The sequence below is a fragment of the Ursus americanus genome, chromosome 6 (genome assembly GCF_024610735.1).
Source record: "Ursus americanus isolate L20-20 chromosome 6, mUrsAme1.1.p, whole genome shotgun sequence".
Taxonomy (NCBI): Eukaryota; Metazoa; Chordata; class Mammalia; order Carnivora; family Ursidae; genus Ursus; species Ursus americanus.
The window spans coordinates 26,598,528-26,625,699 of NC_142132.1; the positions used below are offsets into that span (position 1 = coordinate 26,598,528).

A 27,172-nucleotide genomic window follows, 5' to 3' on the forward strand; every position below is an offset into this window, starting at 1 on the left:
CCGTACAGAGCTCATCCGAGCCCCTCTGCAAGCTTAGACAGCCCAGGGTCTCTGCCAGCCTAGTGTCCCTCTGAATTTATGCACACAGGCCAGGGAAGATGCCCGTCCAGCACTAGGCTTGGGCTCCCCCAGCTATGCTCCACCGGAGACCCATGCTTCCCTTTATGTGAAAGGCTTGATGTTGAAGGTCCCTGAGGATAGAAGGGAGTGTCCTCATCAGCACCCTCCCTGGTGACAGACAGGAGCATGGAGAGGTGGACAAGAGGGCAGTCCCCCCACAGTGACTCAGAATGACTTTACTCGGGAGAGCAAACCATAATATGGGGGCTAGGAGCACCCCAAGGCCCAGTTCTCACAGAGCCTGGGCAGCTCTTGGAAGAGAGGACATACCCCGATACCAGAAAGGCCCAAGCCACAAAGTCCGGAAAAGCCTCACCCACCCGCCTTGCTGCCGGAGGTCCGCCACGCTGCATGAGGTGCCTGCGCAGGGACGCTCTGCTACTGGGTCTTACAGTCCCCATCGCTGCTGTGGGCCGTCTTCACTTTCTTGAGCTCCTGCTGAAGCTCTGACTCAGCCGCCAGGACCTCCTTTGGCTTCTGGTACTGTGGATGGAACCAGAAAGAGCACATCATTCAGCCACATCTCCCCTGCCTACGTACACACTTGGGGCCTCCTCTGATCCCATTATTTGGAAATGAGGAAACTGATGCCTACAGGGTTTAATGATTTGCTCACAGTCACACGGCTAGCTAGGAGCCTTCCAGCAGAATCCCGGTCTTGTGATCCCCCCCCCTCCACATCACCCTCTATCCTCTTCCAGCTGTAACTTCTTCTAAGATAAGCTGAGCCCCCTCCCCCCCCCCGAAGGAGAGATGCCTATTCTCTAGCAAGCACACGCCAGGGGCTGGGGATGGGACATGGGCAGGGAAAGGAGCCTCTCCCTGATGCAGTGGCCAGTCTGGGTGAATCTTACAGAGACAATCAGGGTGCAGTTGGCGTGAGCGAAGCTCAGCAAGGCCTCATCCAGAGGTAGCTGGTATCTGTCTAGGTCAGGAATGGAGAACTTCTTGAAGTACCTGTGGGAACACCAAGAGGTCACTGGCACATCCAGCAAGGTGACCCCCAACTGGGCAGCAGGCCCTCTGTGGTGCCAACTTCTTACACACTTCTTCCACGGAGCCAAAGAGGAAGAAGAGAAGCCAATCAGAACACCAGTGTGAATGAAAGGCGTTTTGGCCAGGCCAGCAGTGGAAGGGCAGGACCAGTCATGGTTCCTTGGTTAGACCAGGGGTTAGAGCGACTCGTGCTTCAGGCTCAGACTCCCAAAGACAAGCCGAAGCAGCGTCCTGGAACAGCAGCTCGGGCAGGCCAGGCCTCCGCAGTACCTCGAGAACGTGGGAATATGTATGCTACGAGGGACCGAGTAAGTCTGTCTAGGGCTGTTCCCCAAAGCTGGGGACCAACAGTTGCCACTTACATGCAACTTTCTCTGAAGGCCCCAGCTACTTTTTCCCTCTTTTGGGGTCTTCCAAGGCCCTGTGGGCCTGACTCTACTTGTAGGCCAGAGAGGGAAGTACATCCACAAGGAGAAATCCAGGAGGACAAAGCACATGACCCCTCTCAGAAGCTGGCTCTCTGGACTGCCCTGCTGGCCCTGAGACACCCCCCCCTCCAGTTTCACACACAGTCCCTACCATCCGCAAGGCCGGTCCAGAAATGAATGATCCTTTTGAGTAAAAACAGACCCAGAAAACCCAGAGAGCAACACCTAGCCCATGATGTATACAACTAGATTTCGTTTTACAGGAACTTCGGCCTTCTTTACCGAAGAGGGAGGTGACGGGTCTCGCCTGGCTTCACAGCCAGCTGTCCGTGGAGTCGGGACCCAGCTCCTTGCTCCCGGTCAGGGGCTTGTTACCACAGAGCGCCGCCTCTCTAGCAACAGGCCCGTGTGGCGTCTTCCCTGGTGGAAGTGGAGCCTGCGCCCCGACCACAGGAGGCAGACCTGTCCCCCGGGCACAGCAACCCTGCTGCTGCTGGGGGTGCGGGCTGGGACGGGGAACGCTGCAGACAGGTATACACAAACTCAAGGGGAGGCCTGGAGAGGCCCGGGCTCTGAATACTTCAGAGGGGCCTGGTCCTTGTGGTGACAGCTACTCCGGGTCCACTTCAAAAGCCCCTGGTGCCCCAGGGTCTCAGAGAGTTGACATCAATGCAGCACTCCTGCCCTGCTCTCCTGCCCAAATCCCTCGGAGTTTAGCAGAGGCTCTCAGGGCCCCTCTCCTCCCAGGTTCTCCAGTCCCCGCCAAGGTGCTGGGACCCACAGCAGGAAAAGAATGTTTACTTAAAGGCTGACAGTTCAAAAGGAGTGGGGGCTGGGAGACCCTAATGGCACTGCAAGCTTGCTTTATTTCCCAGAGCTCTGCCGCAGGGAAAGGCGATCCATCTGCCTGCAAAACCGGGGTGGAATGCTGCCTCATCCCCGTCCTAGGCTGGGCTGAGGGCTCTTCCTGGGGCCCTTGGGCTGGCCAGCAAAGGTGGCAGACACTGATAATAGGGGGGAGTCAAAGGTTAAACAGCAGAGATTAGATGAACACAAAGGCTTGTTAGGAAGTGTTAACATCTTCCCTGCAAATATACACAAGCAGCGGAACTGAGAGAGAAGCAGCCCAGGCACGCGCAGCCCAGCCGAACCTGCGTAAGGCCTTACCGTGCAGAGCGTGGGGACAGCCTTCCTGCGTCCCTGGCTTGTGTACCAGGGCGGGACAGGGACACACCTGTGTACCCTCAGAGGGGCACTGGGACTGAAAATAGAAACCCAGGGGCCTTGGCCTCAAAGGGAACTTGAGGTGCGTGGCTTGCCTCCTCCCCGTCCTACTCCCACACCCGTCACCACGAGGCTAGGGGGTGGAGGCCGAGTGAGTGTGGACGCTCTGCTTTGTCCCGAGTCTGTTCTAATGGATTTAGTTTACTGGTTGAGGTTACACAACTTTCCTCAGAGGCTCCTGATGGGCAGTGTTCAAGGGAGTATGGGACACCTGCTTCCTCTCCTTGGGGTGCAGCCCACCCCCTTCTCACCTCCATCCCCTGGCCATGGGATTTGCCTTGAGAGGAACCACACTTGACCTTCTCACCAGTACCTGCACTAGAGAGAGACCCGTTGTTCTTCTGGAAAAGACAGAACACTCAGCCTCAGGCAGCCCGAGGGAGGCAGCAAAGATGTCTTGAGGCATCAACCGTGTCCTCGGCTTTGAGCTGTGAGCTGGGGATTAAAGTTGAAGAAGAAAGAAGGCCCTATCTCTGCCTGAGGAGATCTTGTGTTTCGCCTGAAAGCCAGACCCTTACAGTGCAGCGGGTCCTGGGCTTCGGGCTGACACGTGACACTCCGTTCCCATCTCCTATTACTGTCCTCGGTCTCCGTCACACAAGGAAAGGGGATGTTAATGCTTAGCGGGGCCAGGCACCGCTCTACACACATGGAATTCTCAGAACCACCCCTCAGGCTGGTTGCTTCTATTGTCCTCTTTTATGAAAGAGAAAACTGAGGTACAGACACACAACTTGCTGGAGTCACAAAACTGGTCAGCAGAGGAGCCCTTACCACGAGTAAGAACTCCCCAAACCTCCTGACCCCGCCATCTCTGCACACCCTCTCCTCAAAGTCACAGTCCCCTAGTCTACGTTCCCTGCTGTCCAAGGATGGGGCAGGTACGGGGGGACGGGGGGTCTCCCTTAGGATCCAGCTGCCCTACAGGTCCTCCGGGCACTCCAACGCGGTGGCTTTCCTTTCTGAATGTCAAAAGTGTTCGAAAGACCTGGGAAGCCAAGGCTGTCAGGACAACTCCCGGTCCTGGCCTGGGACCCCTTCCCGGGCAGGCCACTTCCTTCTGGGTCCCGGCTTCTTCCTCCAGATTCCTTCCTCCAATAAAGCTTTAGTCTCTGAACCAGATGAACGAGATGAACTTTAAGTTACTGTCAAAGGGACCAGAACAGGCCAACCCTGTACCTCCCCCACACTGTGCCGAAAGAATGGCTCCTTCATTTGGGCTGCTTCTGAAATGACCCACAGAACCCCGCCGCTCTCCTGCTGCTGCTGCTCCTTCCCAATTTCCAGTCATTTTCCAACCTATTCTCCTTTGCAGTTCACCAGAGAGGCCAGGCATCTAGAGAGACTCGGAGGGGACAGGGCCGCTGTGCAGAGTCACGTGGGCCGTGCCCCGCACAGCTCCGGGGCGGCCCGCACACCCCACACAGGCTGGGCCAGACCGGTCCTGAGAAGCCTCTGGCCAGTCCAGCCCTCAGAAAAGCAGGAGGCAAACCTTCCTTCTTTCTTGAACATCACAGCTCCAGGCAAGCCGGTCGTCCCTGCGTCCAGCAGCCCTTCCTAGACTCCCAACGCACATGCGCGTACTAAGACCGCCATATGTCCTACCAAAGAGACACTGTTTAATCCAGTTTCCTAAATTTATTTGACCACAGAATCCTGTTTTTCTAGTGATGCCTATTAACACCCCTCACAGTGTTAATGTCACCAATGTCAAATCAGCCAAGTTCCAATTGCCAAAGAATTGCTGAAGACATGCTTCAGGCTGGCCATTGTGCTGGAAGTTTGTATACATGTGATTTCATCACGTGCCCAAACAATCCGTGACATGGGTATGAGTATTCTCCTGCGATACGTGAGGAAGCCTTGCTCAAAATACTACAGTTAGTATGTGGCAGAGGCCAGATTTAAGCCAACCTCTTCCCACTCCAGTGCCTGGTCTATTCCACTTATGGCTGCCAGCTTCTAGGCTGAGGCTAAGCATCTTCCTTCTGCACAGACACTCTCATCAGGAAAGGAAGTACCACACTGGGATTCTGGAAAAGCTCTTTCTTTCTTCCCTGATTTATCCTCTCACTAAGACGTGAGGCCAAGGACATGATACACTGGAATCAATCCTTTCCAGAAAAGTGGCCAACCCAGTCCTTCAGGGACAAGGCACGTATGGACAAAGGAACGTTGCCTTTTACTAGTAACCACATTCCAGAATATTAGAACTCGGGCAGGCACAGAACCAGCAGGTAATGGAAGAAGACAAATCGGAGAGATGCCACAGTGTGGGTACTGCACATGCCCGGGCAGCTAGACCGTCGCTAACTTTCCCTTCACAAGTCAGCTCGTCACGCTGACTTTACAGACACATTTATATAATCATTAAGCTATAACACAAGAATGAAAGTATGTACCTGCCCAGCGCTGGCTGGTGTGACGATCAGAAGGCCGATTTTTAGCGTATCCTGAGAAAACTGAGTATCCTGCTCAAAATAACCACCATTGAGTGGTTTAATTAGTGGTAGTAAAGTGTAAGACACATTACTGCCCCTGGTAGGAGATGAAAATGCCACTAGGCTCAAGAAAGAGGCGGTCTGGCGGCCTTTCTCTCCTCCCTCTGGGCAGAGGGACCTGAGGAAGGCTGGGCTGAGCCAACCAGGGGCTGCTGGACCAGAGGCTCCAGGCGGGCACCGAAGCGGGCGCTCACACGCTCCTCTCCCCTCTGTGGGGATCCAGCCCTAGCCCTGCCCCCTCCGGGGGCATCACCCCCGTCCCACCTGGCCTCACCCATCAGTTTAAACACGTCTCCCGCCGCCCAGAGCGCAGGAGTGGGCTTCTGGCCTCGTCGCTCCTGGCCAACAGCGCCGCCTACAGCTGGCGACGCGCAGCAGATGGGCCCCAGAGGATCGGCCCGCGGATAAATTTTTTGGTGAGCTAGCTAGCCTCTCTCCTCTCACTCCCGGGTAATCACATTTCTGCCTGATATCTGTATTCGACAGTGACCTCTGGGGGACAAAAGGGAGGCAGCAGCCAGCTCCACAAACTGCTGGGCTGCAGATTCAAGTGCTATCAGAAGCACTTTTGTTCCTGGTTTGGACCCAGGGCCTCTTACGCCAGGGAATGCTTGCTGAAGCATGGAGTTTGTTCTCCTGAAGGCAATTTCTCTGTTGTCTGAAATTGCTCAATTCCACTTTCGGCACCGACTCCCGTTAATGATGAGAACAATAACGGGGATAAACTGCCTTTTATCTGAGGGCTTCAAAGTGCTTTATAAACGCAAACCCTTCTTATTATGACTTTATATTTACAGACGAAGCCCACTGCAGGGGCTGCTGGCTGCATGCAGAGCAATAATCTTGAAATTAATTCATTCATCTCCACCTCTTCCCCATCCCCTTAACCCTGCAAAGTGAGAGGGTACGGGGGTCATAAGCAGAGGGCAGAACCCACGGCTGCACGGGGGAGCCCGGGAGCTCTGCTGCTTTCCTGTGGGCCTCGCGGACCCGAGGGAGACGGGAGGGGAGGCGCACCACACCCCGAGGAGCCGGACAGGGAGCTGGGTCCTCCTCACTGCAAGTAAACCCGCGATGGATGGCGGCACCTCTGACCCAAGCTCACACCCACGAGACGTGTTGGGTGGCTTCGGTGTGCGGACCAGTCACTCATAAAGCCTTCCATTCTAATACCTCAAATGTGTTTCATGGGAGTTGGTCCTATTCTGCAGTCCCTCTGGCCCAGGTCAAGGCCAGCTCATGAACAGGGTTCTCCTCCTGGGATCAGTCAGAGCTCTGGAAATCTAAAGAGGATCAACGCATTTCCAAGATGGCCAGCCCAGAAACACCCCTGCCTGGATCCAATCTCCTCCTTGGCCACCTTCTGTCCCCTCAACCCTACATTTTGCCTCCCCCTTGCCTGCCCCCATCAGAACACCAGGAGAGAAACAAAGGGAAGTTAGGTACCCCTTCTGAAACAGAACGCAAGAGACTTCCAGAAGGCTGAGGTGTACCTGCCTACTGCCCCTCAGTCCAGGGAGGGATACTGTTGGCTGCCCCCAGACGAGTACTTTAAAGTCCTCTAACTGCCACCTTGGCTGGGTGTGCCTTCTACAGAGGCCATGGCCCCCTGACCGCCCCAATGGTGACGTCACCAGGCCAAGTTCACCATGGACTGGATCCAGCCAGGGGTCAAGGTAATAATCTTACAGCAGAACCACCTAAGATCACAAGTTAATGGCCAGGTGATTCCTCATCCCCTCATTTATTCGACAAGTATTTGCTGACCCCCAGTATGTGCCAGCTCCTGGACCAGGCATGCCTTGTTCCAATTTCCCCCCACTGGTCCTGCGGAGAGGAAGCCCTCCAGCTTTCAGCACTTTCTTGGGCTTTAGTTTAGCCCTCGTCCCTCTCTCAGAGCTGGAAGGGAGCAGTCTGAGCCCAACCCCAGGTCAAGCCCCCCCCCCCCCTTGTGCTCTTACACAGGCAGGCAGGTGCCCGTCCTGCCACTTACTTTTTGTTGGTTGTTCGGACAACGATGCAGCGCTCCTTCTGGTCCACACACACACCGTAGACGTCCTTAGGGTAGGGGAGGTTTCGAATCCTCCACTGGAAACTCATCTTGGTGTCCTTGCGCATGAAGATGGGCTGCAGAAGGCAAATGCAACTTAGGGACCGCTCTTGGTGAGGGCTAGCAAGGAACGGCTCCCTGCTCTGCAAAGCTCTACCCGGGGCCCACAGCAGGAGAAGACCCTCAGCTCTTTCCACAGCTTCCCTCTGACGCTATTGCTGTGACATTCCAGGCCTGGAGCCCTCGTCCTGCGATGACCAAGCCAAAACCCTTTGGGTATTCATTCAAGCAAACGCTTCTAGAGCTCTGTGACCAGATGGGCACACTGGAGACAAGGTGAACAAGACGTGGTGTCTGCCCTCCAGGGCCAGCAGCCCACTCCCACCCCCGCCTCCCCCGCCACCTAACAGAGAGACATACATTGGCATTGCTTTCCTTGATGAATTCAGGCCCCAGGCTCCCTGCTCCCGGGAGTGCTGGCTCTCCCACCTCAATCTGCCACTGGCCCAAGGCTCCCAAGGCACTTTTCACACGCCACTTTCTCACTGAGGAGAGAAGGAAGCAACGGGATTACCGAGGGGGAAGGAAGGGACTCTGCTTTTCCTGCTGAATCACTGATGTCACGTTAGATGACTGGAAGGGGGGAGAAGCGGGCACGCAGCCTTTCCACCTTACACCAGCCCGTCCAGGGGACCAGGACCTCCCAGCCCCCGGAAGCCCAGCAGAGCATCTCCACACCGGATAACCTGGAAAGCCCACATCACGGGCGCCCAACCTAAAGGGATTGAACAAAGCTCTGAAAGGAGCCAAGTGGATTGGCTCCAGGTGTGACTTCAAGCAAAGGAGATACGTGCTAGTTAGGAGCAGGGGAGCTACTGGTAACGGGGAACATCTGGATCCCAACAAGCATGAACTGAGTTGCATTTTTTCCCTCTACAAATAGGCAAGGGAAAAATAAATTAAGATGAAAGCTGACAGGCAGATTTGTCTCATGGTTTAGAAAGTCCGAATACAAAATTCATTCATTTCAGGTATACCTGCCTTAAAACAACAGCCCCAGAATCATATTTAAACAGACTGGTAGGCACATACCAGATTTTTTTTTTTAAATAAAGATTTTATTTATTTGAGAGAGAGGGAGAGAGCACAAGAGCATGAGTGGAGTGAGGGGCAGAGGGAGAAGCAGGCTCCCCGCTGAGCAGGGAGCCGGATGTGGGGCTCGATCCCAGGACCCCGGGATCATGACCTGAGCTGAAGGCAGACGCTTAACCGACTGAGCCACCCAGGCGCCCCACATACCAGATTTTAAATGCAGTATTTCTAGAAGATCTCCCGCCAACTGTCTCGTAGAGCAGGCTCGCCCTTTCACAATGCACACAGTCGTCTCTACTTTATCTTCGTTTACAACCCACATGTTTACCTAAGCTTTTTTTCAAGTAAGGTGCATACGGTATGGAAATTATAAGTGAAAACACTAGTTCAGTGGACGTTACCTGAGGACCCCTGCCAGGATTCTGGGCACCCCAGTCATCCACATCTCCACCGTGCAGCCATCACAGCAGGGGGCTTTCCCGCCCCCCACCCCCACCCCAGCTGTAACCCCTGGGCTCCTCTCTTCATGCAGCATCCGGGTGCCTCCAAAGGCCAGCAGCCTTCCTGAAGCCCTTGTAAGGAGCGAATCGGGTCGAAAAGTGCCTGGGGTTGTGCCAAAGCTACTCCCAGCCACCCCCTTTCTGGGCTGGGGGGTGAGACCTGGAGTCGGACTCTCAGGATGGGTTTCTTCGAGACCTTTGGAGCCGCCGTGCCAAACCCAAACACCCTCCCTGCTCCAAGGAAGGCATGCAAGCTTAACACAAAAGTGTGCTGTAAAATTAGAATTTTCCCTTGAATATGTGCTTTTATAAGGTCGGCTGCATTCTGCAGCGTGATTTTATTACGTCTTAGGGCCAAAAATTCTCCCTAGAAACACATTTCCAAGTTTATAATGAAAATTAATAAGGAAGAGTAAAACTTGGAAATATGCTTTATAGGCAACTTTTTTTTTTCTCACAAATACTTCTACTCTCTTAAGTGAATGGACTGTGACCAGGAGTATATCCAAATCTATTTGTGTAATACCTCGCTTAACTGGAGGCTAGCTTTCTGGCTCTTTCGCTGCTTTCTTTCTTTTAAACACCTTGGGATTAAATTCTTTGCTAGAATGTAGAAGAAAGTCTTCCTACTCATTCTATTATAGGATCCAATAAACGGTTTTGGTGAAGTCCTTGTTATTTTCCCATGTCTATGGGCACGAACGCATATGTGGTCTTTCTTGTCCTGTCTTTGTTCCAGAACTCAAGGACAGTTCCTGCGGCAACAGAGGACTGTTTCCACCTGCTGTCACTCTGATTTGATTACATGTTAAGCCCAAACTGGTGTGTGGAGGGTAGCTCCCTGGGACGCTGTCGTATCTTCCTGGCTGAGCCAGGGCCAGTCCTTGGAAAGGAGCCGCTCAGTGACCCTAAAGGATCTGATGGGGAATACGTGAAGGAGGCAGTGCCTGGGGGCTTTTTCCTAAATCAGCAGGAAGCAGGCTGATGTCCTGGACTGCTGAAAGGAAGCCCCATCTTTCAGGTGGGCTGGAAAGTGGAGGTCCTAAAGGCCTCTTTCCCCAAAGCTCCCAGCCTTGGCCTGCTTCCAATGTGGATAATTACTTTCCCCCTTCCTACATACGCCCTGCGGCTTACACGGGACGCAGGATTCTTCTCTTCTGCCCTAGAACGCTGCAGCTCCGCTCTGTGGCTATTCAACAGCTGCCCCGGCCCATCCCTGAGGAGGCTGACGAGATCGAGTGGGTCATTTAAAAAGCCGGTGAAGTGCTTGGGGATGAAAGTGCTCAATACCCTCCAAACGCAGCCTGGGGGGGTAGGCTGGCGGTCAAATACCAAAGCAGATTAAGCCAGTAATCCAAATGTAATCGCTGGGGGATGGCCTGCCCTTCAGCCTCTGCCCCCCTGGACGCGCTGTGTTCTTCTGGGGCTGGTTTGATGTTCCGATCATTGTTATGGGGCCCTTCAGGTTTTTCCTCTATGACTACACGCAGCACTCATTGTGCAGGGTGGGAATGAATAGCACTGAGGCGGCTGAAAAAAATATGACACCACTCTGCTTATTCACACCGCCTGGAAGAACTTCCTACACAGATGCACCACCGACAAATGACTCTCTGGGTTTTTCTAACAGAAAACCAGTTTAGCCAATTATCAAATTTGTAGTTAGCTGGAAAAATGGAAAACGACTCCCATTTATGGCCATACTAACCCTGTCCGTGTCTTACTTCGCAGAGCGCTCAAGCTCTAGTTAGTTCAGGCCCTGAGACTGTTTACACTTAAAAATTAATCATTTTGCAAGGGCAGCTGGTGGGGGGAGGGTGGAGTGGTTGGAGATGGTAAGAGAAGGACCAGCTGTTCAAAGGATCCAGTGGTTTGAGTGGGGTGTTCCTGTCCGCCCATCTCTGTTCTGCTCCCACCAGCCCCTACTTCAGTCATTCTGGGGAGAACAAAATTTAGTAAGAAAAGAAAGCAGGATTAAATATTCTCAACTCCCAGTAGTATGTTGTTGTGCATTAAAGCATGGGCTCCTAACCAGGCAGACTCAGATTTAAATCCTAACTCAGAAACTAACCAGCTATGGAATTCTGAGCAAGGTGCTTAACCTCTTAGAGCTTCCGTTTCTTCCCTGACTGTAAAAGGGGACAACAGGGCATCCTCGTCAGGCTGTCACGAGGGTGATTCAGTGAGATAACTCATGTAAAGCACTTAGCATGGTGCCTAATAAAAGTTATGGTATTAATATCACTATTAGGTAAACTTTAGCCAGTGTTCTCCTATCAATCTCCATTTCTGCTTTTAAGAAAAAAAGGAGTTTGTAGGCCATTGTCTATTCCCCACCTGCCAAGAGAAGTGACAGGTTAATGTGGGATGCTACAGAGGAAGGTACCAAACTTGTTTTTCAGTTTAATTTCTTGTCCGAGCACAACTAAGAGGCCGGGGGTTGTTTGCTTGTTTTTATGGCCACAGCAGCCATCGGTGGGTTATTTGCTCTGAGTGAACGAGAGAGGTGGTGCTGGGGGCTACGGGGAGGAACTGCAGCTAGTCTCCGGCCTGGCGATGGTGGTGGTTAGCCCACGTGACCTCTGCTTTCATAAACTCGCCCCTGTTAGGCATTCCAAGGCTGTCGCCCCCTGGGAGCGCTATAAATTACAATGCATTGTGAGGATATTACTACTGTATTGGTTTCCACCAAATCAGTGTCATATGCTAAACACATCAAGATTTTTAATAGCACCAGACTAACCCAATTGGGACTGCAGCCCAAGCAGCTCATAATAAGGAGGGATCAACACTTCACTCTGCAACTGAACATGCGCAGGACACACATTTTAAGACTGGAGACTAAGAAAATGCAAACCAGTGTAATCCACGTTGTCGGTTCTCGACATTTATGAGCTGTCAGAAAAAGGGAAAAAGAAATTCCCTTGCCAATACTACCTGTCGATCAGGCCCAGGAAGAAATTAAAGTCAAGAATAATGACAAGAAAATAACCCAACCCATGATTCCGCCATTGGATTTAAAATTTCAGGCGGAACTTAATAAAGACCAACTCCCACTGCTGACAGGCTCAGGCCCTGGGTCAGGGCAGCAGCCGCCCAGCTCTGGGCGTCAGTTAATGCGGACGTGCAGACCTGGGCACAGAGGACGGACAAATCAAATAATTCCCAGAAATCTGAGCTGGAGCCCCTATTCACGAGCCTCGAGTTAGAGCAAAAGAGCTGCAGGAATGAAAACAACAATGTTGCAGAATCCCCATTTCTACTCCCGACCCCCTTTGACTCAGACATTTTCCAAGGTAAGGGGCAGATTTAACAGCGCGGCCTCTGAGCCAGCTCAGTACCTGCTGCCCTGATACCTGCTGCTGATGTGGCTTTGGAAGACAAACAAACGAACAAACAGAACAACTGCAGTTAAACCTGCCCTTACCTCTGCCCACTCGGCCCGGAGCAGAGGCTCACTTCCAATTCTGCCTTCTCCATACATTTCTTGCCCAACATTTCCCGACAGAAGACTTTCTCACACTCTCACTGGGCTGGGGGTCAGGGGGCGCACACCGGTCCAGCAGACACCCACTCCACCTCTCGTGTCCAGTCCTGACCTCATATTCTTCTCAGGAACAATCTTCCCTTGAGGGCCTCAGTCTCCCCCTGGCTTCCACCTTTGGTGCTCAGTTCCTCCCTCAAGCCTCAGGCTAGCATTGCTTACGTGCACTTTAGGTCACCCCAAGGGCTCCTACGGGCCCACTGGAAGCCCCCGTCACTTACCAAGCAGTTCACCCGTCTTCTCATCATATTCTTCGGCCATTTCCTTTCCATCTGGGAACAAATAGTGCACCTTTCTTCTCCCTATGCACAAAGCAGAGAGTGCCTTACCCCCATGCCTCTTCTTACCTTGTGCCTTGCACGCACGTCAAGGGATCTCCCTGGGAAACACCAACAGCCTTGGGCTTGGGCGTGAGAAACCCGCCCAGAGTTGCCCACGAACTCCTTGCCAGTCGTTGCCCACCACTACTTTAAGACGTGTCCTGGGACAACCTTTCCTTTCTGCAGCTTTCTCTGAATATGTCTTTGCTCTGCTGTTCCCTCTACCAGCAGAGCTCCATACTTCTGATCTCTTGAACTCCTTGCCCTTCAAAATTCAGCTCAAATGTCACTCCACTGGGAAATCTTCAGCCGCTGGCAGAATTCACACTCCCTTATTTGTCTGGGCCTCCCTAGTGCTTTATTCATCTGCACGGTGGATACTTTTTTTAAAGAGCCTCCTGTCTCCCCAGGAGTGGTGCCATATTTATGTTGTCTCCGCAGTTCCTAAAACCAAGCCTATGTGCTCAGGACATTGAACTGGGTTTCCTGACCAAGCACTCCTTCCAGCCACACCACTGCTGTGGCTTCTGCAAGGTGTCTAGGCCATTCCTAGCACACAGCCATGTAATGTTAGTCCTCTTACGTTCTCTTCGTGGCGCTTACCGCAGTTACGATTTACATGTGTGTGATTCTTTGGTTATTGCCTGTCTCTGTTAGATAGGAGGGGTTTTATCATCCTGCTTGCCTGTGGTTTCCCTAACACAAGCACAGTACCTGGCATATATTAGGAGCTCAACTAAGGATTAATTGAAAGAATAAACATTGATTCAACTTTCATTGAAAGAACGGAAGAATCTAGGGGAGTCTCCTAGCCCAACTCTTCCACCTATATCTTATAATCATAAGTTTTGTTTTGTTTTTTAAAGTGACTACATAAGGGCGCCTGGGTGGCTCAGTCATTAAGCATCTGCCTTTGGCTCAGGGCATGATCCCAGCGTTCTGAGATCGAGCCCCGCATCAGGCTCCTCTGCTGGGAGTCTGCTTCTTCCCCTCCCACTTCCCCTGCTTGTGTTCCCTCTCTTGCTGGCTGTCTCTCTGTCAAATAAATAAAATCTTTTTAAAAAAATAATAAATAAATAAATAAATAAATAAATAAATAAATAAATAAATAAAGTGACTACATAATTTCCCTATTTTTACAAATGGGAGAGCTGACATAGGTAGGCTCCTCAGTGAGCCTAATAACAGGGACAGGTACCCAACCTACACTTGATGAATAAGAGCCCCAAGGACCTTGAGCAGCTAAAGGAGTCACCATCTGAAATTTGCAACTGTATCTGATCTTCCAAGCCGTTTCCCCGATTAATTCATTCCCGTGGACACAGTTCCCTTAAGTCATTCCTAATTTGTATTCTGGGGAAACTCATCCCCAAAGTTGCAGGGCTTCTCAGCACGCCCCTGGGTTATACCACCTTAAGTCATTTTGATGGCTAATAGAGCTAGAAGGGATTTCCTGTCAGGAGTGGGTAAGAGGCGCTGCCTGTGAGCAGCCGAAGGTGTCTGGCCTGACCCTCTTCTCCCCTTGGAGTCCATCCTGGGTCCAGCCAGGATGCGGTGCTTACTATTGGCCAGGTATTTTACATGTTTTTTTGCATTTAATTCTCAAAATAATCCTATGTGCCCCCGTTACCTGTATTTCACAAATGAGGAAAATTGAGGCTTAAAGGTCATGTAACTTGTCCAAGCTCATAAAGCTATGAAATGACAGACCCAGACTTAAGCTCATTTGAGGCCAAAATCCATGCCCTAATAACTATACTAGGATAATGTGCATAGCTTTAAATATCTGTAAGGTTGAATACTATTCCAAGGGTTTATTGGTCATGTTTCTAATGAATTATTACCTATTTAGACTTTATTTTATTTGGATATTCATTTTTTTCTTACTAATCTGATTGACCTTTATGATATTAACAATGTATCATATATGTTGCAAATATTATTTCTATTGTTTTTTAACTTTGTTTGAAGGGGGTTTTCCCAAACAATTGCTTAATTTTTATATAGTCAACTATTTTGTCCTTTGTGTTTACTACCCAGGAGTTGTGCTCAGAATATCCTCCCTGGGACGCCTGGAAGGCTTAGTCCGTAAGCGTCTGCCTTGGGCTCAGGGCGTGATCCCGGCCTTTTGGGATCGTTCTGGGATCGAGCCCCACATCAGGCTCTTCCGCTGGGAGCCTGCTTCTTCCTCTCCCACCCCCCCGCCTGTATTCCGTCTCTCACTGGCTGTCTCTCTTTCTGTCAAATAAATAAATAAAATCTTCAAAAAAAAAAAAAATCCTCCCTTACCCAAAGATCATATAATAATTATCTGTACTTTATTCTATTTTATTTATTTATTTATTTATTTATTTGACAGAGATAGAGACAGCCAGCGAGAGAGGGAACACAAGCAGGGGGAGTGGGAGAGGAAGAAGCAGGCTCATAGCGGAGGAGCCTGACACGGGGCTCGATCCCATAACGCCGGGATCACGCCCTGAGCCGAAGGCAGCACTTAACCGCTGTGCCACCCAGGCGCCCCCTGTACTTTATTCTAATACTAGAATTTACTCTATATGTATATATGTATGTGTACATATGGGGATAATAAACAATTTTAAGTATATTAGTCTACTTTGGTAAAAAAAATAAATGTATGAGTGTACGTGAAGCAATATGATAGTTTATGCATGAAAATATAAATTATAGGAGTGCCTGGGCGGCTCAGTCAGTTGACCATCCAATTCTTGTTTCCAGCTTGGGTCATGATCTCGGGGTTGTGGGATCAAGCACCATGGTGGGCTCTACAGGGAGTCTGCTGGAAAGTCTCTTCCTCTGCCCCTCCCCCCATTTGTTCTCTTTCACTCTCTCTCTAAAACACTAAATAAAATAAAAATCTTAAAGAAAATGGGGGTGCCTGGGTGGCTCAGTCAGTTGAGCGTCTGCCTTGGGCTCAGGTCATGATCCCAGGGTCCTGGGATCAAGTCCTGCATCAGGCTCCCTGCTCCATGGGGGCCCTGCTTCTCCCTCTCCCTCTGCTGTATCCCCTGCTTGTGCTCTAATAAATAAAATCTTTTTTAAAAATGTAAGTTATGATTATCTCTAGATGGTAGCTGATGGGTGATTTTACTTATTTTTCGTATTTCCACAACAACCATAAATTCTTTCTGAAAAAAATATGAAGAGTATTGGGTTCTCATTACCAATAGCAGTGCTTTTTCGTGGGAGGGAGGTAACATCCTCCCCACACCCACACACCCACCAGAAGCGTAAATCTATAGGAAACGTTTGACAAGATGTATCCATATACTTAACATTATTATTATTTATTATTATTTGGTTTGGGGAAAAAAGACCAACAGCATTGTTTTGTGATGCTACTAACAAAAAAAACTAACAAAACCCTAGGTGATGAAATACTGGGTTAGATACCATCCTGACCAAAGGAAGTGAAAGCAGGGACTCGAATAACTGTACCCTCGTGTTCACACTAGGATTATTCACAATAGCTAAACAAGTGGAAGCAACCCAAGTGTCCGTCAACAGATGAATGGGTAAACACGATGCGGTGTATGCACACGTGCAGTGGAATACGATTTAGCCTCTATATATGCAGCAACACGGATGGACACTAAAGTGAAATAAGTGGATGCCAAGTGAGATAAGCCAGTCACAAAAGGACAAACCCCACTTATGTGCCATTCCTGCCATTACCAAATGCATAAAGACAGAGAGTAGAATGGTAGTTGCCAGAGGCTGGGAATGGGGCGGTCAGTGTTTAGCAGGTGAAGAAGTGCTGGAGACGGATGGTGGTGACGGTCACACCACAATGTGAACATACTTCATGCCACAGAACTGTATCCTTGAACAGGGTTAAAATGGTAAATTCTATGTTACCTATTTTTTACAATAAAGCCAGAAACCACTACCCTATGAGATAATGTCCAAAATCTTTAGCTTGGCATAAGAGATCATAACATACCCCAACTTATCTAAAATCCCTCTTCATTTCTCACCATTTCTCCTCACTGCTCCTTGAGAAAAGAGAATTTTATTCACCCTTGCATCCTAGCGCCTAGTACCTGACACAGTGTGGGAGGTCGTTATGACTGGGGGAACACTTAAGCCTCACTGAATGTTTCGTTATTCCCCTAGTAATCAGCCCGATACTTTCACACATCCATACCTTTCTCTACACGTGAGTCATTGCCTCTTCTACACTTAGCAAACACATATTAATTCTTTAGGACTCATAAACATCACCTCTTCTGTCAGGTCTTCTTTCAAAGAGACGCTCATTCCTGCCTTCGTGCTCTCATACACTTTATAGAAGATTCCAGCTTCTACTTAACACACACCCTTATTTATTTACATATCTTTTTTCCCCTCTCCCTGCTCTAGCACACAGCCTAGAACATACTAAAAGCCTCCCTAAGTGCTGCGTGAACGAATGAGCAAATGAGCAGGTGATTTTAATTTCCATGCTTCCCTGACTGGCCTCTGCCTGTGGATGTGTGCCTCCAACTGGTCTCCCACACGCCACAGGAATTTAGACCTAATTCATCTGGCTGCCAAGAGGGTCCAGGAAAGGACCCCTGCAGCACTGGAGGTCCTACATCCACCAGTCCCAGGGTGAGACAAAATCAGGACTCCTTACTCCTATGCCCACCTTTTCCAGGCACAGCGCCGGGACCCTTGCTGTTTTCCCTACAGACCCCAGGGAGCATTCAGGTCACTTACAAACATATTACAGCTGCAAAGGACATCAGAGGTAGCCCCTCCAGCTCATTTTACAGATGAGGAAAATAAGGCCCAAGCAAGTAAAGAGGCTAACTGTGACTTAATGGCAAAGTAGTAACTAGAGCCCAGATCTCCCGCCTCTTCATGACGCCAGGCTGCGTTCAGCAACAGAGCCCCACTGACTGGACGAGGGGCCAGGGCTAGTCTAAAACCCTCTTTCATTTCAGTTTCCTCTTCTGTAAAATGGGGTGGAAAATTAACAGCCTCTTGGGACAGCTGTGGGGCGCAAATGACATAACAAATATGAAAGGAGTTAATATTTATTAGTCACAGAACTCAAAGCGGGGCGAAGTGGTGTAGAGGAAACTAGGAGGTGTCCAGAGACGCGCGTTCCTGTCACGTCATCTCTCTGGGCCTCAGTTTCCTCATCTGCCAATGCAGGACTGGGGCTAGTCTGGCAGCTGCGGCCCTTCCAGTTCAGCGGTCCCAGCCTTGGAGGCCCTTCGCGGAGGCGCCAGCGCGGAGGGCTGGACCCTGGGGGAAAGGACTAGGGAGCTCGTGGGGAGCCTCGAGTTACCGTCCTGCAGCAGCGCAGTCTTCTCGGCGGTCCGCAGACTCTCCAACCAGCCGGTTACCGCCATCTTCCCTCCACCCAGCCGCGCGACCAGCCGCTGCCATGGTAACCATTCGGCCTACGGTCACTTCCGGCCGACCCGGAAGGTGTTCTGGGCATTTGCCCTTCCCCCTCACCCCCCACTTCCCACCTGCCACGCCCTTCGTCCGCTCTCATTGGCTGCCCTGGTAAGTGGTTTACAACTGCCTACCCGCGGGTGACCCGCGGGGCCTGAAGTTGGCCCCCACCGCGGACCGAATCGCCGCGGCGGGGAGGGGCTCTTAGGGCAGGGTCCGGACACTCCAGCCCTCCTCTCGTCCCCAGCTGGGAGTCCCTGGCGCGTGCCAGCTGCGGACTCGGCGGGTGCCCCACAGCTGCCGGTCGTCTCCACCCCCAGCTGTGAGGCCGAGACTCCCCCAGTCTCGGAAGGCGCCCCACACCTGCTGCGGCCATGCCCCATCTCCCCGCAGCTGCGGGTCTGAGTACTCCCGTGACGAGAGGCCCGCCACCAGGGCAGGTGTAGAGCGTTCCCTCGCCTCCCGAACACCCGCCACCACCAGGGTTTCCTCTGCTGGTCTGTGATGGGGTCGAGAACGATCATGTGGGGTTTCTATGTAGATTCCTCTCAGTCCTTCAAACCTCTCGGGAGCCCAAACCCTTTTAAAGATGTAGCTCCATTTCCTAGCTTGGCATCCCCTTTTGGTAAAGCCCTTTCAAAGTGGGATGCAGCAGGGCAGACACTGCAGTGAATCTTTCGAGCAACCCCTCTGAGCAGTACCATTTTGTACCCCTCAAGAGTTCCTCAGTAGTCCCATTCTTCCCTCTTATTTCCCCCAGTACCTCTAGCTTTGAAAGGCTGGTAAGTGCTATGCTAACCTGCTGAAGTTCATTCGGGTTTTGGGAGACACCCCACCCCCACCCCCGGAACTGAGCTACTGCCCCTAAAGCCTGGTCACTGGAGACACCACCTCCATAGGCAAAGAGTTGGGTAACCTCAATTCTGGGTTTCCACATGACAGTTGCCCTGATCAAACCTAAAACCAAAAGACCGTGATCCGGCCATACCTCAATGGACCCTGGGGGCATCTTGAAGGCATTTCCCAAGCGGAGGAAAATTCATGCCAATCCATCATCAAAAGCACTTGCAAAGATTCCCAAGCAAGAAGGTGGAGAAGAAGCAGGAGGTGAGCAGATCCACTCTCAGAACCCTCACGTACTTGAACCCTCAGGCTTCCTATATTGTTCATTTCTAGAATCAGGTATTAGAGCTGATTCTGCCAGTCCATGGCCTACAGGTTGGTTTGCATCTTTGTTGCCCTAGGCTTGGGCCCCAGTCTTTGACAGGCCACTTGCTATGTTATTTTCTACCCCACCCCTAGACCTCCATCAATCAGGAAATACTCTCTTGTCCCTAAGGAAATAACCAGCAGAACCCTTTGCTCTACAGGAAGTGGCCTAAAAAGGGATTGGGGGAGGGGGAGGAGACTCAGGTCGCCAGAGTTATGTTATTTTGCAGCCAAGTTGACAAATAAATGACAGCTCATGTGGCAGGTAGGGGAAGGGAATATCTGTTAACACTGTGAGGCCTGTAATGGCAAGTCATATGTGCCTTAAGCTTTGTATGGAGGTGGGTGTCTATTAATACTTGAAAGAATAAGTGATCAAATGAACCGATATACAGGATACCTACAATGTGCTCTAACAGAGTCTACACTTTTCTGGGTTATATGAGGGAATAAGACATATCGAAATCCTTGCCCCTTACATCAAGTGATGGTTCATGGGTAAATTAACTGTATGCTTGCAGCAGAATCCCCAGAAGGCTGGCTGTCTGGATGGAAGGAAAATGATCGTTTTGGGGCAAGGAATGTAAAGGGTTCATTTGGATCATATCTGACAGTTATGACAATAGGCATCTGGATGTCCCCTCCACAGAGTGGCTGAGCTCCCTGCGGGCCCATATTGTGCCCAGTGGCATTGGGCGAGCCCGGGCAGAACTCTTTGAGAAGCAGATTATCCAGCATGGTGGCCAGATATGCGCTGCCCAGGCCCCAGGGGTCACTCACATTGTGGTGGATGAAGGCATGGACTGTGAGCGAGCCCTCCGCCTCCTTCGACTGCCCCAGCTACCCCAGGGTGCTCAGCTGGTGAAGTCTGCCTGGCTGAGCCTGTGCCTGCAGGAGAAAAGGCTAGTGGACACGGCAGGATTTGGCATCTGCATCCCCAACAGGTGGGCTGGACCCTGTCTTCCCTCAGTGTTTTCTGGCAGCATCTTGAGCTCTCTTCTTGGGTTATTAAAAATAACTTTCATTGTCTTAATCAGACACATTAGAAAGCCAAGATTTGAGAGTAGAGGATTGGGAGCAGAGGTAGGGCCAGGCCTTTGGGGTGTTAAACTTGCCATCACCATCCCTGCAGGTACCTGGACCAAGCACAGCTCAGCAAGGCAGACCAAGACTTTTCTGCGCCTCCTGGAGCCCATGAGGCTGTGCTCAGGACAGCCGTCTCTCCTCTGCGTCCTCCCACCAGGCCTGTATCTCCTCCCCGGAGGATAGAGGAGGCCCCGAGCACCCAAGCCCAGGTCAGAAGCCTCCCAGCCCTCAGAGCTCCCTTCCCCTGGGAACTGGGTCACAGAAACAGGGAGGGCCTGGTGGTTGTTCAGGAAGTCCCAGGCCCCTGACAGAGGAAGGATCTCTTTATTGTGAAGCCACTTGGGTCTGCCCAACACTCATGATGGCTCCATTTGCCCAGTTCCATATCTACCACGTACCACTGGGGATTCTACGGCTGGCACTGGGGGAAGCCAAATGGAACATGGCCCCACAGTTAAGGAGACCCAGGTCTGATGCAAGAGACCCAGCTTCATTCGTGGGTCTGACTAGGAGACTCAGCCCGCACCTTTGAGGAGCTCTCCTGGGGGCTGGGGACATGAATTTATCATCTCTTCTCTTTCCTTACCTCAAGCCTGGCTATGATGATGAAACCAGTGACGGGGAAGAGACCCAGGTTAGCACAGCTGATCTGGAAGCCCTTATCAGTGGCCACTGCTCCACCCCCCTTGAGGAAGATGGTGAGCCTAGTCCAGCCCCTAAGGGCCTGGATAAGTGGGTCTGTGCACAGCCTTCGAGCCAGAAGGCGATCAACCACAACCCCCACATCACAGAGAAGCTGGAAGTGCTGGCCAAAGCCTACAGTGTTCAGGGAGACAAGTGGAGGGCCCTGGGCTATGCCAAGGCCATCAATGCCCTCAAGAGCTTCCACAAGCCTGTCACCTCCTACCAGGTACCTGGGAGCCAGGGCAGGGCATGCAGGGAGATGGGGGGCTTTCTGGTTACTGGGCACCAGTCACAAGTGGGGATCAGGTGGAATGCTAAAGCTTTTATGATGTCTGAGACTTGCATAAAAGAAATAAAATGGGGAGATGGATGAAATTGACAGAATCTTGATAATTACAGAAGCTGCTGACAGGTACTTGGGGGATCATTATACTGTTCTCTCTACTATGGGAATTCTTCCCAAGTAAAAAGTTTTAAAAAAGATTAGACTCTAGAGGCCAACAGATCAGGGTTTGAATTCTGGTTCCCATCATTCACTAACTGTGTGATTCTAGGCAAGTTACTTAAACCCTATGAGCAATGAAAAGGAACTAAGACTAGTGAGAGACTCAAGTGCTCCTGGGAGGACCAAGTGTCATGCTCCTGCAGTGTAGGACCTGATTGGAAGAAAGGCCTCAGTGAACGCCTTGCTCTCGCTGTTGCCATGCAATGGTGACCAGTGTCACACTGCTGCCTTTTCTTTACTTCCTGTGCTGATCTCTGTTCCTCTCAGAACCAAAAGACAAGCGACCCAGCCCATCCCATCCAAACTTCTCGTCTTCACTTGTGCCCAGGCTCTACACAGCCATCAGCTGCAAACTGGCCAAGCTGGCTTTTACTCAGATATGTGCTAAAGGGGTCTGCTAACCCACTGCTGGCTCTGTGCCTCCCATCCTCTCACTCTTCTTTTCCTGTCTCTGCCTCCTCCTCCCTCAGGAGGCCTTCAGTATCCCTGGGATTGGAAAGCGGATGGCTGAGAAAATCATAGAAATCCTGGAAAGCGGGCATCTGCGGAAGCTGGACCATATCAGTGAGAGCGTGCCTGTCTTGGAGCTCTTCTCCAACATCTGGGGAGCTGGAACCAAAACTGCCCAGATGTGGTACCAACAGGTGACACCATGTCCCAGCACCCACTTCAGTTTTGCTCTTTCTCAGAAGTCCTGCCCCACAGTTCTCATACCTTGTGCTCTGATGGGAATGAACAGGACTATAAGGAGACCACTTTTCAAGGGGACTAGGGCTCATGTAGACCCCTCTCCTGGCTCCTAGAACTGCCCTGTTGCCTGATAGCCTCAAGGCATTAATCTGATGGAGGCAGAGAGACAAGAGTGTTTCTCTGTCTCCCAGACCAGCAGGGGCCTTCCTGAGAAGACCAGGCCTCAGGGCTGAGTATCCAGATCAGTGGTTCCCCAACCTGGTGATGCCCAGAATCCCCCAGATCGATGGACTTGAGAACCAGTATTTTAGGGTTGTGGCAGAACTGGATTAGGCTGTGTCTCCCATGTTCCCTACCTTTCTTGGGTCCCGCAGATTACAGACCCAACCACTCCTGGGGTTGATCCTGCCTCAGGCCTTCCTTGGAATCTGGGGGTGATGGAAGCCTTGTGTATGTGCTCATTCACTGCCTCTCAAGTGGTCCTGGCTGCTCACAGCCTCCTCATCTGGCTTCTTTTTTCCAGGGTTTCCGGACCCTAGAAGATATCCGTGGCCAGGCCTCCCTGACTACCCAGCAGGCCATTGGCCTGAAGCATTATGATGACTTCCTGGAGCGCATACCCCGGGAGGAGGCTACAGAGATTGAGCAGACAGTAAGCAGAAGTCCCAGAGCAGTGAGGAGGGCCAGGCCTTGCTATAAGGTCAGGGCCTGGCTCGAGCCAAGAACACCTGATCCCTCAGCTAGGGAGCCAGGCGAGGAAGCTGTGAGACACCAGAGGTTGGGACCAATGGGGAGAGGGCCAGCTGAGACTGAAGCTGGAAGGGTGGGTGGCTGTGATAGGGAAGGGCTGTAACACCAGGTCTCTGGATTAGCGTAGAATAAGCATTGGTTTAGGTGCTAGAATGGTGTTAGGGCTGGATTAGAGGTGGGTTATGGTCAGAACTACTTGAGGATATTGGGGTTTGAACTGGGTTAGGTCAGGGTAGGTCAGAGCAGAGTTCTTAATGTTCTTTGATTCACAAACTTTTCTGAGAACCTGATGAAAACTATGGACTCTTTGTCTCCAAAATCTGTGTACCAAGTTCTCTATCCCCAGATGCGCAGATCTTCTGAAGGTGCCCTCCCCAGCCCCCCACAACCTGAGGCTGGTTCAGGGTTTGGTTTCGAGTTGGTGTAGAAGCACCGTGCCAGTACGATTAGGTTAGGGGTCAGAGGAAAACTTGGGTTGAGTTGAGTTAATGTTAGGCCTGAATTTAGAGTAGGGTTTTCTTAGTATTGGATGCTTTTAGTTAAGATTTGTCATTGTCCTAAAAATAAGATTTGGCCAACATTAGGGTTTGATTTAAAGTTGGATTTAGGGATTAAATTCATGTAAAACCTAGATTAGAGAGAGACTAGGGTATATTTGGGGTTAGATATATCATTTGTTCAGTTGGTATCAGGATTAGGGGCTGGTTGCTGTGGGCAAGGTTTGCGGCTTTGGGATCAGGTTTGTTAAGGTAGGACTCTATGGAGACCCTGGCCCACCTTAGTTGAAATCAGCCTCCAGCTCTACTCTAGGCTATGGGACTGTGAGGCTGGCACAGGACAGGCCCTTTTGTCCACCCATCACCAGGCCTTGGTGCTAGTGATGACACCGTCACTCAGCCACGGTGTCTAGGCACAGAGAATGTCCCAGTCAGCCTCCAGCCCCCAGCCCATTGGAACAGCAGTGGCTTCCCACCTGGCATTTAAGGGCTCCAGCTTTAGGAGTTTTTGATGGGATTACTTACCCTGGGTCTCCTCCCATCCTCTTGGGAGGCTCAAGAAAGGAGTGAGGGGATTAGCAGAGCCTGGCCTGTCAGGAGAATTGAGGTGTCCTGGCCAAAGTATCCAGGGTCCCAGAAATCTCAGTGTCCTGGGGTAAAGGCGTGGAGGCCATCTGCATATGAAAGGCTTGCATGTCGCTGGGGTAGAGGTTAATGGGCTTATTCCCTCAGTGAGGGATGACCCTTCAGCTGACAGCCCCCTCTTTCTTGACTCCCTTTCCAAACCTTGAGCCTCCTTCCTCCAAGTAAGGGTGTGAACACTGGCTCAGAATTGCCTCCCTCTTTGCTTTTTTTTTTTTTTCTTTTCCTTTACTGTAGGTACAGCTGTATTTCTGGGCTCCATTTCCCCCTAGGCCTGGGCCCAGGGCACCCTGCTAGCCACCTGCTTAGGCCTCAAGCCCCAACTCACACACTCTGCCTTTAGCTCCAAATCCATATCTGGGGCTGCTGAGACCTGGCAGAGGGCTTCCAGGCACCTGGCCCTTTGTCCTAAGTGGACAGACCTGGGCACATGGGTTGGGGCAGGGACCAAGTGAAGGTGTGTCTCTCTGCTCTTAAAGAACTCGAGGAGGAAAGATCAGTGCCTTCCCTCAGAATCCGAGTATACGCCTCTTAGATCACTCTTCAGGCTGAGTCTGGTGGCGGGAGCAGATTTTCTTCTCTTCTGTCCTAGTGAAGCTGGAGAACTGCAATTCCCCAGGGCAGACTTCTGGCATCTGCTCCTTGAGGCTTTCCCTCAGGCTTGTATCACACATCCGGGGATTGGCTTGGGGCATCAGCTGGACATGTGGGCTCCTGGGTCAGGGAAGTCTCTTGTACCGCCCTGGGAGAGGAACTCCTTGCAGGGCTTGAGGCCCACAGGCCTTCCCCGCTGCCCCCCGCTCTTTCCCAGGTCCGGGAAGCAGCTCAGGCTTTCAACCCCGGGCTGCTGTGTATGGCATGTGGTTCTTACCGACGGGGGAAGGCAACCTGTGGTGATGTGGACGTGCTGCTCACTCACCCGGACGGCCGGTCTCACCAGGGCATCTTCAGTCTTCTCCTCGACAGCCTTCGGCGCCAAGGTATAAGCTCCGTCTCTGGGGGAGCAGGCTGGCTGGCGCAGTGCGGGAGGGCGACCCCCAGGAGGGAGAGCCTCAGAGTCTCAAGCTCTAGGCAGGAAGCAGGGGAAGGCTGCTTTGTGAGAAGGCCACCTCTCCCTCATGGGGGGAGGGGGACACGGGGAGGAATGACTATGCGTGGGGGACACGGGGAGGAATGACTATGCATGGTTTAAAGAGGCAGGCCCAGAGAGGGCAAGGTCACCCAGCAACGAAACTTGGGAGCTGGCAATGGAGGACCCAGGGGTGAACAGGAGAGACCCAGGAGGGCAGGGCAGCCCAGGGCTGGCTCCCCGCCCTCCCAGCGGCCTTCCGATGTTGCGCCAGGGTTCCTGACGGATGACCTGGTGAGCCAGGAGGAGAACGGCCAACAGCAGAAGTACTTGGGCGTGTGCCAGCTCCCCGGGCCAGGGCGGCGGCACCGACGACTAGATATCATCGTTGTGCCCTACAGCGAGTTCGCTTGTGCCCTGCTCTACTTCACTGGCTCGGCCCACTTCAACCGCTCCATGCGGGCTCTGGCCAAGACCAAAGGCATGAGCTTGTCGGAGCACGCCCTCAGCACCTCTGTGGTACGGGACACCCAAGGCCTCAAGGTGGGGCCTGGCCGAGTGCTGCCCACCCCCACGGAGAAGGATGTCTTCAGGCTTTTAGGCCTACCCTACCGAGAACCAGCTGAGCGGGACTGGTGACCTATGGCTGGGGGGAAGGGGCGCCAAGCTGGACCGGCTGCCCCACCTGGCCTTCCAGTACTCGGCTCCAGCCTTAGCGGGCTGGACCTCACCACGTCAGCTGCCTGGGCCTGAGGGAGAGGGCCAGCCTGGCTCCCAGGAGCGGCCCGGCCCTCTCCTCAACAGGAGCAGACTGCTGGCCTGCATCACCACTGCCCCTTGCCCCGTTTTCAGCAAGAACAGGTGCCGGTGTGAAGCCGGCTTCCTGTGCTGAAGGCCCAGACACCCCCTCTTCCGTACCCATGGAGGGTCTGGCTGCTGGGGGTGGGATGCGAGCTGCAGGGGAGGGGCAAACAGCTGTGACTGAGCACACCCTAAGACCCTTTGGAGCAAGAGAATGCGCTACTCCACGCGTACTCCCTCTACCCGGCCCACTTCCTCTGCAGCTGGAGGTGTGGGGAGGGGGCACCTGAGGCTCAGTAAGGACAGCACTTGAAGGCCCAGGGGCCCAATAAAGTGCACTTGGTGTTCGACCGCCTGGCGTCTCTGAGCTGCTGCAGTCCCTGCCGGCCGCCCACCCGGGTGGGGATGGAGATGGGAGCTGAATGGGAGCCCAGAAAGGCAAGTTAACGGCTCTCCAGATGGGCTGGCCTGAGTCAGCTCCTGAGCTCAGAAGGGGGCAAGGGTGGATGAGTAAGAGAGAGAATTCATGAAGTCAGGCCCTAGGAGCGCCTGTTTTCCTCAGCAGCTCTTGTGGGCCCTGCCCTAGAACAGGCTATCGGGACATAAACAGAGGTGACAAGACTCATTAGGAACAACTAAATGGTGACTTGTGTGCCGCCAACAGTGCTGAGGCAGTCAGAGAAGGTTGCCTGGAGCAGGGGAGGGGCAGGCTGGCAAGGAAATTGCCTGTCTCTCTGGGGACAACTAAAGAACGTGCTTTAGAGAGGATGCTTCTGCCGAGTCAGGAGGAGGCCAGACTCAGAGGACTGGGAGGCAGGCTAAGGGGCTTAGTTTGAGAGAGCAGATAGGAGCAAGTCCAGCTGGCAGGACCGGGATGGTGCTTGGAGGTTGGACCTTGCAGGATGGAGAACTTGGTGAGGGGAGTGGAGGGTGGGGAAGAAGATTTGGGCATACCAACTATGAAGAACAATGGGCACCGGCAGGAGAAGGTGGCC

The 27,172-nt window shown here is 52.1% G+C and overlaps 2 protein-coding genes across 5 annotated transcripts; one reads left to right on the forward strand and one right to left on the reverse strand.

The window, feature by feature from the left end:
• Nucleotides 1-281: 281 nt before the first annotated feature.
• DPCD (deleted in primary ciliary dyskinesia homolog (mouse)) lies at nucleotides 282-18,242 on the reverse strand. Its single transcript, XM_045802933.2, has 6 exons — nucleotides 18,132-18,242; nucleotides 12,737-12,817; nucleotides 7,800-7,924; nucleotides 7,323-7,456; nucleotides 975-1,077; nucleotides 282-603 (listed from the first exon to the last, which is right to left on the reverse strand). Exons 1-6 carry the CDS (start codon nucleotides 18,193-18,195, stop codon nucleotides 499-501), a joined length of 612 nt encoding a protein of 203 aa, XP_045658889.1. The 5' UTR covers nucleotides 18,196-18,242; the 3' UTR covers nucleotides 282-498.
• POLL (DNA polymerase lambda) lies at nucleotides 18,115-26,528 on the forward strand. Of its 4 annotated transcripts, none has more exons than XM_087862766.1 (9): nucleotides 18,115-18,233; nucleotides 19,187-19,351; nucleotides 20,103-20,397; nucleotides 20,586-20,748; nucleotides 21,132-21,449; nucleotides 22,199-22,372; nucleotides 22,942-23,070; nucleotides 25,119-25,287; nucleotides 25,651-26,528. In XM_087862766.1, exons 2-9 carry the CDS (start codon nucleotides 19,237-19,239, stop codon nucleotides 26,013-26,015), a joined length of 1,728 nt encoding a protein of 575 aa, XP_087718892.1. In that variant the 5' UTR covers nucleotides 18,115-18,233; nucleotides 19,187-19,236; the 3' UTR covers nucleotides 26,016-26,528. The 4 variants fall into 4 exon arrangements, with proteins under 4 accessions (XP_087718892.1, XP_045658885.1, XP_045658886.1 ...); XM_045802929.2 differs by lacking the exon at nucleotides 18,115-18,233 and adding an exon at nucleotides 18,280-18,355; XM_045802930.2 differs by lacking the exon at nucleotides 18,115-18,233 and having other exon boundaries at nucleotides 18,362-19,351; nucleotides 21,132-21,173.
• Nucleotides 26,529-27,172: the final 644 nt, after the last annotated feature.

What these genes read in the sequence shown, in the direction of transcription:
- DPCD (XM_045802933.2), bottom strand. Translation starts at nt 18,195, where the DNA reads ATGGCGGTAACCGGCTGGTTGGAGAGTCTGCGGACCGCCGAGAAGACT. An exon ending in TCAAGGAAAGCAATGCCAAT is followed by an intron (nt 7,457 to 7,799) that starts GTATGTCTCTCT and finishes TGCCTTCTGCAG; the next exon opens with CCCATCTTCATGCGCAAGGA. An exon ending in GTCCGAACAACCAACAAAAA is followed by an intron (nt 1,078 to 7,322) that starts GTAAGTGGCAGG and finishes GTGTTCCCACAG; the next exon opens with GTACTTCAAGAAGTTCTCCA.
- POLL (XM_087862766.1), top strand. Translation starts at nt 19,237, where the DNA reads ATGGACCCTGGGGGCATCTTGAAGGCATTTCCCAAGCGGAGGAAAATT. An exon ending in CCCAGATGTGGTACCAACAG is followed by an intron (nt 22,373 to 22,941) that starts GTGACACCATGT and finishes TCTTTTTTCCAG; the next exon opens with GGTTTCCGGACCCTAGAAGA. An exon ending in CGACAGCCTTCGGCGCCAAG is followed by an intron (nt 25,288 to 25,650) that starts GTATAAGCTCCG and finishes ATGTTGCGCCAG; the next exon opens with GGTTCCTGACGGATGACCTG.